Genomic DNA, 13,067 nt, shown 5'->3' with positions numbered 1-13,067 from the left:
GATAAACTAGAAGAGGCTTTGAATTGAGCTAGGATCTTAAAGCTTCTAGCTTACATCTTTGGACTACTCAGATGCATAAGGAATTATCTTAGCACAGTGCAACTTAGACTGGACATTCAGTAATGAGAGCGTCGGCAGATGGCCAGCCAGGGCTACCCATGGGTACAAACTGAATGAGTGAGTTATTTTGTCATGTTTGAACTATATGTCATCATTGAAGACACTAAAGTCATTTGATTTCAGATATAATATGAATGATCCTGTTTTGTGGGGAAATGGCTTGATTACTTGATTAATAAAGTACTTGATTAATTTTAAATGGAGTCTTGGCCCATCCCCGCTTAACAAAGTGCACAACAATCAAATCAGGATCATAATTATATAATTATTTTTCTGCCTTTGGTCATAGTAATCTTTATTTTCATTTACAAATAATTCCACTCCCATAAAAACTGGAATTTGGTGAAAATACTGAGAAAGTTCTATCACATGGGCTACATTTTATGGCATACGGTTTCTTTAATTTGCAATTTTGATTTTCAAATCTACAAAATCCATTAAATGAAGTGTAAAGTTGCCAACGCAAAATTAAAATAGTGCAAGTACTGGAAATCTGAAATAAAAATAGAAAATGCTGGAAGTACTTAGCAGGTCAGGCAGCATCTCTGGAGAGAAAAACAATGTTTCAGTTCGATGATCTTTCATCAGATTATGTAAAGTTACCAATATCCCCATTTTTTGTGTTTCAGTATTGTAATGACCATTTTCTTCAGATATTGAACCTCTGCAGTGCACTGTAGTACGTTTGTTGCTGTCAATCTCTTGATGTTGTGTTACTTTACTAAGATCGCAGTGAGCCATGATGGACAGATCCAATATGTGCCAATCACTGATCAGCAACTGGTGACACAAGCTGAGCTAGAAGCTGCTGCACATTCCGCAGTGACAGGTAGGCAACTCCTGGGGTCCAGGCCTGGTGTGAGGCAGCAGCAGTTGTCAGTATTCAAAATGTGAACCTGGTCAGAATGGTTGTTCCCATTTTTACCAAGCAGCTGTTTTAAAAAATGTCCTCACCTGGCTAGTGATGGATCTATTTTCTTGCAATTTCAATAACTGAATGGTTAGTCAGTAACAAAAAATCTTGTGGGATATCATATCATAAAAATCTTTCTGCTTTTCAAGATGTGCCCAGTTGATGGCTAAGTACCATTGACACACACTCTTTCTTTTGTTCATCCTTTGTTGGATCTCTGGACTCAGTTGAGTGATTGTGGAGAGGTTTATTGGTGTTGTAACCTAGCTGTTCCCTTTTCTCAATTCCTTTTTCCTCTAGAAGCCCCTCTAATTGCCTCTCCAACCTTGGGCAGGATTTTCCCCCCTGTCGGGGGCAAAGTTGAGGTGCGCCTCCAATCGGTGCCCTGATTGGGAGCCTGCCGCCATTTTATGTGGGCGGGCCCATTAAGGCCCGACCAGCGTGACGTCTGCATGGGAGCGCACTCATGTCCCTGAGGCTAAGTGCTGCCTCAGGGAGATCGGCTCTACTTTCAAAAATATTAAAAATAGAAGAAAAAAAAATTCCTGACATGTCTCCTCATGTGACACTGTCACATGAATTGGGACATGTCCATAATTTTTTAAAAAACTTTTAATTACATTTTTAAAAACCTACATGAAACCTCATCCCGCCCGTGGATGAGGTTTCATGCTTTTTCTAATGTCCACCAGGACTCCCGGCCTGCCCACCAACCTTAAGGTTGGACAGGCAGGTCCATTAATTACTTTAATGACTCTGTCAATGGCTTCAATTGGCCATTCCGCCCGATGTCACCGCACATCATCTTATGTGCGGCGAGCAGGCCTTGCCCCCCACTTGCCGACGGGAAAATCCTGGCCCTTGTACTAACAGCTTCAATGGCCTTCTCTCTTAAATTATTCCATGAATTCATTTTATTGTTTAATTGGTTTTTTTAAAAACTACCTGAAAACTGTTCTATTGTTTTAACTCTTTGACATTTAACTTGTGTTCCCCGGTAATTAAGACTCTTCACCATTTTACCAATCCTTTCTAAATTTGGCATCCTTCAATAAAATAACTAAATGAGCAATATTGTATACTCTTACCCTGTGGTGGGTTTAGAAATGAGGAAAATATTTAATCAGGCATGTTCGTGGCAGGTGGGGATCTTCCTGCCTCCAACCTGACTAAACACCGAGACCTACCCACCCCCCAACCCTTGCTGCCAACTCCCCCTATACCCACAATCCCATGAATCCCCTCCAGCATCACTCAACTGAGTCCAGGGATCCAACAAAGATCTGGGCTTTGGTGGGTGTCTTTCCTGCAGCAATCAACACCAGCCCGTTGGCACTGGTCAGGAAAAGAGCTGCCAACCTCTGATTGGCCAGCAACACTCTGTGGGTAGAACCTCTTATCTCCAGGGTCCTAATCCCGTAGAAGGATCAACCCCTGACCTCTCAACTGCTTGACTGGCACATAACACTGGCGCCCCTTCCCAGGAGAATGCAAAGTAGGTGTCTCCCTGGCTCTCCAGCTGGTGGCCAAGAGTCCTGTTGCCTTCATTAAATTCCAAATTTATCTGATCATGGAACAGAGTTACACTAATGCACACAAAATCATAATCTATATTTCTCAATACATTCAGTACTTAATCCACCTAATAAGGCTGACACTTGAGTGAAGCTCTGAGGGAGTCTGCATTGTCCAAGGTGCTGCATTTCAGATGAGTTGTTAAATGGAGCCTCCGTCTGTCCTCTCAGGTGGATGTTAAAGATTCCACACATTATTTTTACCATCCTCATAGAGACCAACAACTAATAGTTATTTGGTAGTACAGAACTTGATTATTGCTGAAAAAAGAGACACTTCTAAGCTTTTCATCTTGCACTCATCAGAACACCTCACAAGAATACTAATATCAGGGGAAAACAACTATTTATACTGTATGTAAAGAGAGTGCTGATTGGTTGGCAAGTGGCGTTGCCATGGAGAATGCACCAGTGATGGTGACTGACAGTTAACTTACAAGCATTGTTTGAAACTTAAACCAGGCAGCTTGACCCTGATTGGTCAAGGCATTGCCCTGAGGAATGAGGCAGGTAATGGCTGCCACTTATTTTGTTTACAAACGCCGACCAATAACTTGTAAAAAGAAAGGAATCTCTTAACACCAATGGAAAGTAATCGATGGACAAGATTTCACCTTTTAAGACTCTTGCTGTAATATTCAAAACAAAACCAACATAAATCAAACATAATTAACAGGCAACTGATGTATCAAACTAAAAAACAAAGTAAGTTTCACATTAACTAACACAAACAAAATATGTCTTAGAAACACTTTTACACTACGCCATGCTTCTAGCAGATATGTAGCATTAAAGGAACAGTCTCAGTCATTCCTAACTCTCCTTCAGAGATTCGCCATTTCTTGCCACAGCAGGTCTAAACTTCCAGTGTCCTTCAACAATCATTCCACTTCTCCTTTTCCAGATCCGATTATCACTAGCAAGGCACACCTTGACAAATACCCCTCTTCCTCAAGTCCCAACAATCTTGATGACCTAGAATTCCAGAGATTCCTGTATCCGATCCTTTTAAATGGTTTAGTCAACGCTCTCAAGTGTTTTTTCCTCATAGATGGCTTTACTCCTGCCCCCCATCATTTTCTACAGAACAGAGAAGACCTGTTCGTGGGAGAGTTCCAATTCTCTCCCACCTGCTTCTCAGCAGCAACTTTTCTTCTGTTCTGTGCACTACTGTGAGAGGTGCTATGAACTGTAACTCAACATCTCAATGGGTTTCTTTTTGAGTTTCTATCCCTTCTCAACTGTCATCCCTGTGGAAACTTAGTCACTTGGACACTTCACAAAACTGAGGTGTTTACTAGGAATTCTAATTACACCATTTCCAAAATTCTCTTTCATTTTGAATTAAAGGGACATTTCAAACCATAGGCTCCCCTAAAGCTCATTGTTCATGACAACAAGTCACTAGGAGGTGAATAGTATCAAACTGCATTGGCAGCTGTTTTAAAAAAAAGTTGACTGTGTTTTCAGCTGTGGTTCTGTATATGCAGTGGGATTGAGAGAAAATGCAATAGGGGGCAAAAGAAGAAATGTGTCTCACAGTGCGAACTCTTTAATATATCGCAGACATCTCATACTCTGAAATTCTACTCTACAGTTAAAGTTAATTTCATTATGTCTTTGATTTGTATATCCGCTGTACAAAATGACAATTTTGGCTCTAATTGGCACACATTTACAGTTTCCCGCTAAACCAATGCACTAAGACTAGGGGCAGAATCTTTGGCCCCCGCAGGAGACAAGGAAGAAGATGGGAAGACCTGAAAATTTGGTGGGTTGGCATCGGGACTGATATCCAATGCCTTTGCACCTCCACCAGAAGTTTTGGGCAGGAAGGCCCACTGTCGACCTTCCCGCCCCACCTCCACTTGAGTCCTTTAAGTGGCCAATTAACAACCACCTAAGGGCCTCTTCCCACCTTAGCTGCAATCTTCTCGGCTCCACACTTGTGGCCTGCACAATTGGTTAAATTGCGGGCTGTATGTTAGCTGAAGGGGGAAGTCCCTTGATCTGAACTAATCCATGCATGATTGAGGGCATGGGACAGGGGGTGGTTGCTGACTGCCACTCCCCAGCTCTTGCTGCCGACCTCTTTGGCTCCCTTCACCCTATGCTCCTACCCCACGAGACCCCTCCCCCTTCCGACCGCTCCCCAAACAGCACTTACCTATCAGAAGGAGAGATCTAAACCCTGGAGATGGACCCTTGTGAAAAGCATCCAAGAGAGAGTGTCATTTGGGAGAAGCTTCCAAAGCTGGTTCTTTGAGAGTGGAGAATGGAAACCCTCATGAGAAAGATGGAGTTCAGTGAGACCATTTGGCTCATGGTGTGACAAGCATCTGGGGGGAGTTGATGAGAGATCCACAGTATCTGTTTGGGGTGACATTTGTCACTTGTTTCAGAGTGGGGTGTGTCTGACCACAGGTCACCTATTATACTATTACGTTCACAGTAAGTACAAGATAGCTTGTGTAACTCGTTATCTTTACGAATCTGTATATATCTATAAAGGTATAGTTGTGGGTGAAGGGGTATTGTAATATAGTTCATCTTTCCTTGTTTAATAAGTGTTTTATTCTTTTGTTAAAGTTTAACAGCTGACTCCTGTGATTGTGTTCAGTAGCCACCCTCCACATTTCGAAACAAAAAATAAAAGTTAGGATCTATCAAGTCGGGTTCCACTCTGGGATCTGACTTGTCCAGTAATAACATCAACTGGGATCATAACACGATGAAGAAAGATTGGCTAGGCTAGCGTTGTTTTCCTTAAAATAGAGGAGGCTGAGGGATGACCTAATTGTGGTATACAAAATTATGAGGGGTCTGGATAGGGTAGACAGGAAGGACCTGTTTCCCCTAGCTGAGGGGTCAGTTACCAGGGGGCATAGATTTAAAGTGATTGGTAGAAGGATGAGAGGGGACATGAGGAGAAACGTTTTCATCCAGAGGGTAGTGGGCACCTGGAATTCACTGCCTAAACTGGTGGTTGAGGCTGAAACGCTCAACTCATTTAAAAGGTATCTGGATCTGCACCTGAAGTGCTGTGACCTGCAAGGCTTCGGACCAGATGCTGGAAAGTGGGATTAAAAATGAGCGGCTAGTTTCTTTGTTTCTCTGTTTTTGGCTGGTGCAGACATGATGGGCTGAATGGCCTCTTTCTGTGCAGTAACTTTTCTATGGAACAGGAGAATTCTCCTGGTGTCTTGGCCAACATTTATCCTTCAACCAACATTTCTAAAAATAAATTATTTGTTTATTAATCTCATTGCTGTGCACAAATTGTCTGCAATCTTCTCCTACATTATAACAGTGGCACTTCAAAAGTATTTAATTGACTGCAAAGCACTTTAGGTAGTGAAAGACGCAATATAAATTTAAGCTCTCTTTCTTTCTCATTTTCAAGGCCATTTCTCACTCTTACTGCTCCTACCGTCTAATGATGCTACCTTTTTCTATCCCTCTTAAACACATGGAGGAAAATGCTGAAATTTGCAACTTGTGGGTTCTTTTTAAGTTGTTGATGATTGATACTCGGCCTTTAAACATTGAAATGCATAGATTGATACCTCCGAGCCCATAGGATGTATAAAAAAATAACTTGTAGAATTTCTTAAACTAAACTGGTTCCCCTTAAGAAAGTAAAATTCCAACAGCATTATTGATAGTAAACTTATTTTTAAAATGCACCAACTAATGGATTATTTATTAAGATAATGTGGGTCTCCAGTTCAAAATATGTTCCTTTAGAGCTTTTGCCCTTTTAATTATAAGGTGCTGGTTACCTTGACCTTCTGAATATTAACTTTTAAAAATCTAGTAAAAAGCAGATTTGTACAGCAGATCCTTCAACAGTTCAAAGAGACAATGCAGTTTTGTGTCAGTGAAGATCAGCTCTGAATTAGCTCATTTGAAAGTTTGTCGAATGTACTGGAAGTTTTTATGTTAAAAAGAAAGTAAGTTACTGTTTCCTCTTCCTTAACAGCTGTAGCAGATGCTGCCATTGCTCAGGTCCAAGGAATCTACACAACTGAGGCTACAGAAGAACAAATACAGCAGCTTCAGCAACAGGCAATCCAGTACGAGATGGCTCAAGCTGAGGTCATTGCATACTCTGAAGATTAAAACAATGAATGTGGCAACAGGAGAAGATGACTTAAGCACTTTTCAATTTTAGTAAGAGATGGGGGGCAATGAAGCCAAGAGACAAATGACTAATCCCCTTTCCCTGCCTTATACTATTTTTGGTTTGCTCCTTAGAGTATCCTTAATATTTGCATGCAATGAACAGATAAAAAGCCTATTTGTACATTTTGTTCCCTTGCCCCTTCCCTACCTTGTCAACATGACTTTGGCCCAATTATTGACCAATTTGCAAATCAGTAAAGTTGGTACTGAATCCTCAGAAATGACCCCAATTTGCAAATCACCTTTTTGATGGTTATTAAAAGGTTTAGCACAATGTTTAATGTGGGCTGATGAACCTGTGTGTAAAAAAGAAAAAAGTTAGGTTCCAGCTTTTGAGAAACATTCTGTACACAGATCTATACATGACTTATATTTATGTGTGTGTATATAGAATATATACAAAAATATTATGTATAGACTATTGAATTCCTGCAGGGTGAATTATAAGGCAATGATCTAGTTGAGGAATTTAGTTGCTAGATCATTGCCTTATTCATCATTGCCTCTTGTTTTCCATTTTAATATATAGCAGATATTGAATTTTAAAAAAAAAAGTTGCTAATGCAGCATTCTATTCTGTGACGTGGAATTTGGTTTTCAAGATGAAAGAACAGAAAATGTTCTTGCTATTTTGTCTTTTTTTTGTTTTATATGTGGGGAACCTGAAATTATACTGGATCACGTGATAGGACCTGTGATAACTTTCCTGGGGATGAAATTCCCCTTCTGAAAAATTTGCACTTAGTGCATATTGAAATCAAGTTTAAAATGTTTCAGGGAAACCTCCCTCTCCCACCATTCCCTCCTGTCATGCCCTCTAATGGATTGATGTGTAGTGTACTGTCCAGTATGAAATTCAACCATAAGGTCAGGAAACACCCAGCTGCTGCTGAGCTGGTTGACTTTAGCGCATCAACTGGGCCATTAAATCTGGCCCCTTTTGTAGTGATTAACAGTAAGAAAGCTTGGCACCAGTAATGAAACCTACTTAGAAACCTCTAACAGGAAAAAGTTTATAAGGGAGCCTTGTCACACTCTCTGGACACCTAAATGATGGGCCTGTTGAGAATAAAGGTAAAAAAGCACAAGGAAGCTTGTGTATTACAGCCTTGTAACATGGGCTGAAATATCTTCTTGGACTGAATGCTGAAGAATTTTCACTGTTAAAATATCAGCCATAGCTTGTGCCATATAGGTGAATCCAAAGTGAATCGAAGGATATAGTAAAACCAATATTGGTTGATATCTATAGGTTTATTTAATTAATATTTCTCGGTTGCATAAATAATCATCCGTGTTAATCAATAATGTTCACCTCATTTAGCCTTCTTTGTATACCATCCACTTGGTTGCTTTCATAATGCTGGAGTCAATAATTCATCACAACTTTCCATTAGCCAATATTTGCATTTGTTTCCCATGAACACATCCTGCTACTATTGAAAAACTAAACTGTATATACAGTGATGTACATACAATAATTTATTACATAGGATGAAATATTTTGCTTACCAACTGGACTAAAATGATTATGGTTGACTCTTATTACCTCAACTACACTGGATTCTACTCTTGCTGACTTTGTCAATTGTGGTTACTGTTTGTTTTCTAAGACCTTATTCTTTTCAATACATTGTATTCATTTTATAATCACGCATTCTCACTTTTTTATTTTTCTAGGAAGTGTTTCCACATGTACATTTCCACTGCCATTATGCTGGTGCTTATGCATTGTTGTGAAGTAGTTTTAGGCATATAGATATCAAAGCAGTAAAATGATATGGCTCCCAATCTCATTGTAAGCGTGGTAAAGTGAAGAGGTGTGACACTATTTCTAATAGATAGTCTTAACCCCATATGGGCTTCCCACTTAGTGTAGTACATCTCCAGCGTAGTATAAAGTTTCACTTTAAAAAAAAATGCCCAATTCCATTGGACCTGCTGAGGTCTTTATAAACCTCTCAATCTTTTACTGTTGTGAGACAGCCCCTACTCCCATAGCTTGAGAATTCACCACTTGTACAGCAGGGTTTTGCTCTTGTGTGTTAGCAGTTCAGTATCTATAGTATTGCAGCTCTTCCTTGCATTTCTGCAAGCTTTTCTGCATTTCTGTTGGGAGTGCTCCCTCAATGATTAATGTAATTATACAATCACTACACAGTGGTAGGACTAGTTAATTGAATTCATTTCAATTGGTTTATTGTGGAATTTTCTTATCACTTAAAATGTATTGGTAAATTTTGGTGCTAATCAATCAAACATATCAATAATTAGAGTCCACTATTTGAGACCTGACTGTCTTGAAAGTAGTTAGAATTATTTTAATGATAGTCAATGCCTAAAATAGTGAAACAACTAAACAAATTTACTTCATAACTCAATTAATAATGTTTTATAAAAGGGTAGTTTTTGTTTGCCTTTCTGATCAAAATTAGGCCATTTTTAACCTTGTTACTAAACCTTTCGCAAAATTGTTGTGGATATGGACAATAATTTGTGCCACCTTGCCTCATTCATCCAGATTAACCTGGTTCTTCATCAAATTCCTCAAATAGGAATATAGTTGTAATAGGGGATAGTATATTTTGTGGGTGTGGAGGTGGACACTGTTCTCTGCAGCTAAAAGCGAGAATCCTGAAGGCTGTGTTGCCTGCTTGGTGCCAGGATTAAGGACATTTCCTCAGGCCTGATGGAATTTCACACTCCATTTGTAAGACGGAAATCTGGGTCTGAAACTAATGTCTTACCCTTGTAATTGCCTTCATTTAAGTTTATGAAGACACATTAGGCTAGAGTGGGTTGGGGAAATTGTTTACCTTGGACATCCATCATAGGTAAGATGGTAGAGTGGCAGTGACAGACATTTAAGGAGATATTTGATAACTCTCAACATTCTCTGTTGAGAATGAAAGATTTAAGAGGAAGATGCACCATCCATGGTTAACAAAGGAAGTTAAGAATGGTATCAATTTGAAAGAAAAAATATACAATGCTGCAAAGATTTGTGGTAGGCCAGAAGATTGGGAAAATTTTATAAACCTGCAAAGGATAACTCAAAATATACCAAAGAGTGAGAAATTGGAGTATGAGAAAACTAGCAAGAAATATAGCAAAAGCTACAAGTATATAAATAGGAAAAAAAGTAGTTAAAATTAGGTAAGACACTTTGAATATGTATTTTATATTGGTCTTCACAGTAAAAGATGAAAAAAACATTCCAGGAATAGGAGAAAAGGAGAGAAGAACTCAAAACAATCACTAGAGAAAAAGTACTTGGAAAGCTAATGGGACTAAAGGTAGACAAGCCTCTTGGGCCTCCGTCCTAGGATCTTAAAGGAAATGGCTGCAGAGATAGTGGATGCATTGGTTGTAATCTTCCAAAAATCCTTAGTTTCTGGAAAGATCCCAGAGGAGTGGAAAGCTGCAAACACAATACCACTATTCAAGAAAGGATGGAGACAAAAAGCAGGAAACTAATGGCCAGTTAATCTAACATCTGTCATTGGGAGAACGGTAGAATCCATTATTAAATAGGAGGTCATTTAGAAAATGATAATACAATCAGGCAGAGTCAACATGGACTTGTGAAAGAGAAATAACGTTTGACAAATTTATTTGAGTTCTTTAGAGGATGTAACGAGCAGGGTGGATAAAGGGAAACCAGTAGGTGTGGTGTATTTGGATTTCCAAAAGGCTTTTGATAAGGTGCCACATAAGAGCTTACTACGTGGTGTTGGAAGTGATATATTAGCATGGATAGAGGATTGGCTAACTAACAGGAAACAAAGAGTTGTGATAAATGGGTATTTTTCACGTAATTGTAACTAGAGTGCCACAGGGGCGCTGGGGCCTCAACTATTTACAATCTATATTAATGACTTGGATGAAAGGACTGTAACCAAATTTGCTGCTGATACGAAGGTAGGAAAGTTGTGTGAATACAGAGAGTCTGCAAAGGGATATAGATAGGTTAAGTGAGTGGGCAAAAATTTGGAAGATGAAGTATAATGTGGGAAAATGCGAGGTTGTCCACTTCGGCAAAAAGAATAGCAAAGCAGAATATTTAAATGGAGAGACACAGAATACTGCAATAAGAGGGATCTGGGTATCCTTGTACATGAACAAAAAAGTCAGCATATAGTTACAGCAAATAATTAGGAGGGCAAATGGAACGTTGGCTTTATTGCAGGGGGATTAGGGGTGGCGGGGGTGGGTGGGTGGGGGAGTATAAAAGTAGGAAAGTCTTGTGACAACTGTACAGGGCATTGGTCAGACAGCACCTGGAGTACTGTGTACAGTTTTGGTCTCCTTACTTAGGAAGGAATATGTTTGCACTGGAAGCAGTTCCGAGAAGGTTCACTAGGCTGATTTCTGGGATGAAGAAGTTGCCTTATGTGGAAAGGTTGAGCAGATTGGGCCTATAGTCATTGGAGTTTAAAAGAATAAGAGGTGATCCTATTGATGCTGAAATTTTCTTCTCATGGGGAAACCCAAAACTAGAGGGCACAGCATTAAAAATATGGGTTCTCCCATTTAAAATGGAGTTGAGGAATTTCTTCTCAAGAGGGTCACAGTCTTTCTATAATTCTCTCCCACAGAGAACAGTGGAGGTTGGGTCTTTGAATATATTCAAGGTTGAGTTGACAGATTTTTGATTGACAAGGGAGTCGGGGGTTATGGGGACAGACAGGGAAGTGTAATTAAGACCACAATCAGATCAACCATTATCTTACTGACTGGCGGAACAGGCTCGATGGGCCAAATGGTGTACTCCTATTCCTATTTCTTATTATTTAAGGAGCACAGCATCAAACCCTTTATTGATTCCAGGTTTTCTTTCCACTGCCCTATCTAGCAGTTTACTCAAGGAAAGTTTTTCAACATCAGTTTTACATATATGTTTTTAATAGTTTGAATTTTACTCCTGAACTGTAACAAAAACAAAATACTGTTTCAGTTCTACCTTTTGTGATATTTACTATCTTCTGAATCTCAAGTATTTTTTCAGTTGCCTCCTTTTAAGACTGAAAAGCTCAAGGATTTTCCAGTCTTCATAATCCCTTGCACTGCTAATGATCACAGGAATTGTTTTTGGGTTAGAAAAAAAATTGGTGCTGTTAAGAGATTTGGAATCAGATTAGTCACCTAAATTTTAGTGTGGGGGATGGAGAGGGGAAGCATGGTCAGATCCCAGCTCCCCTTTACATGAAATCAACCAGACAAGCTAGTTGTGTTCTTAAGATCAAGTACCTTTATGTGACCAAGCATAAGGTGTAGCCTATAGCAATCAAGTGTTGAGGTTCATTAAAATTATTATAATTGATACTTGGCAATGATATACCAACTGTCTATGTTTTTACCCATCATTCACCATAGGTAGTGATCCGCTCAGTCGTTATCTCACCTCCACTTTTGATGCCCTTGTGCCTATTAAAACCATTGTGTACTCTCATCCTGGTGATTCTCCCTTATGTGGCCATCATCTCTGATTCCTTAAGTCCAGGGGAACTCCAGCTTGAAAGTTGCTTGCAGTTAACTGCTTTAGCTATTCATGATCAGATCTGGTTGGACTTCAAAGTACTATGATATCCTGCTGTCTTCTGCCAAAACTGTTCACTGTCCCAGGATCATCCTGGAATACAAAGATAACCTCCAGCATTTCCATTCATTACAAGTTGTTTTAAACCCTCTCCATGCCTCCTTTCATCCTTACCTTCGACAGGTGTTACAGACAGAAGGAGGGTTCATTTAAACAGCACTAATATCTCCTCTCTCCACCTGTCCATAAACAGAAAAGGTGTTTTGATTTGTTTCAATCTTTGTAAGCAGTGGCCTATTTCTTAATCCCTCAGTTTTGATGTGATACAATTTTCTATCAATAACCCCACAGCAAACTCGAGATAGGATGAACTCAAAGGGTTAGTTTATTTGCGCACACTCAATATGCGAAAGGGGATTCGCAATGTCCCCCTTACCTTCAGATAGTAAAGGGCAGGATAGAGGAAAGAAAGAGACCACAGAGAAAAGAAATATTGTTTCACGTCGGTTCCAGAGTCCAGAATCATAGTCCAATGGGGTATTCCGAAATGGAGGTCGGTGGGCTGAAAACTGATGTTGTATAATTCACTTTTCTGGTGGTGTTGACTTCACATGATGAGATAGGCATGCAGAGATGAATCAGTCTTTTACATGGAGACACAGACTTCCAACAGAAGCAGTGTAGATGGGGCCAGGTGTTCAACCTGGCCAGAGCTCCTTTTCTGAGGCTGCTAGTT

General features: G+C 39.7%; 1 protein-coding gene across 4 annotated transcripts in view; it reads left to right on the top strand.

Annotated features, from left to right (window-relative positions):
- znf335 (zinc finger protein 335) overlaps positions 1–8,439 on the top strand; it is an 83,445-nt gene extending 75,006 nt beyond the window's left edge. For all 4 annotated transcript variants that reach the window (XM_041204738.1, XM_041204737.1, XM_041204736.1 and 1 more), the window contains 2 exons: positions 847–949; positions 6,590–8,439. In XM_041204738.1, coding sequence (XP_041060672.1) covers positions 847–949; positions 6,590–6,729 — 243 coding nt within the window. In that variant the 3' untranslated portion in view covers positions 6,730–8,439. The remainder of the gene's footprint in view (positions 1–846; positions 950–6,589) is intronic.
- The last annotated feature ends 4,628 nt before the right edge of the window (positions 8,440–13,067 follow it).

Source organism: Carcharodon carcharias, chromosome 14 (genome assembly GCF_017639515.1).
Source record: "Carcharodon carcharias isolate sCarCar2 chromosome 14, sCarCar2.pri, whole genome shotgun sequence".
Classification (NCBI taxonomy): Eukaryota; Metazoa; Chordata; class Chondrichthyes; order Lamniformes; family Lamnidae; genus Carcharodon; species Carcharodon carcharias.
This window is presented reverse-complemented; position numbering and strand designations above follow the sequence as displayed.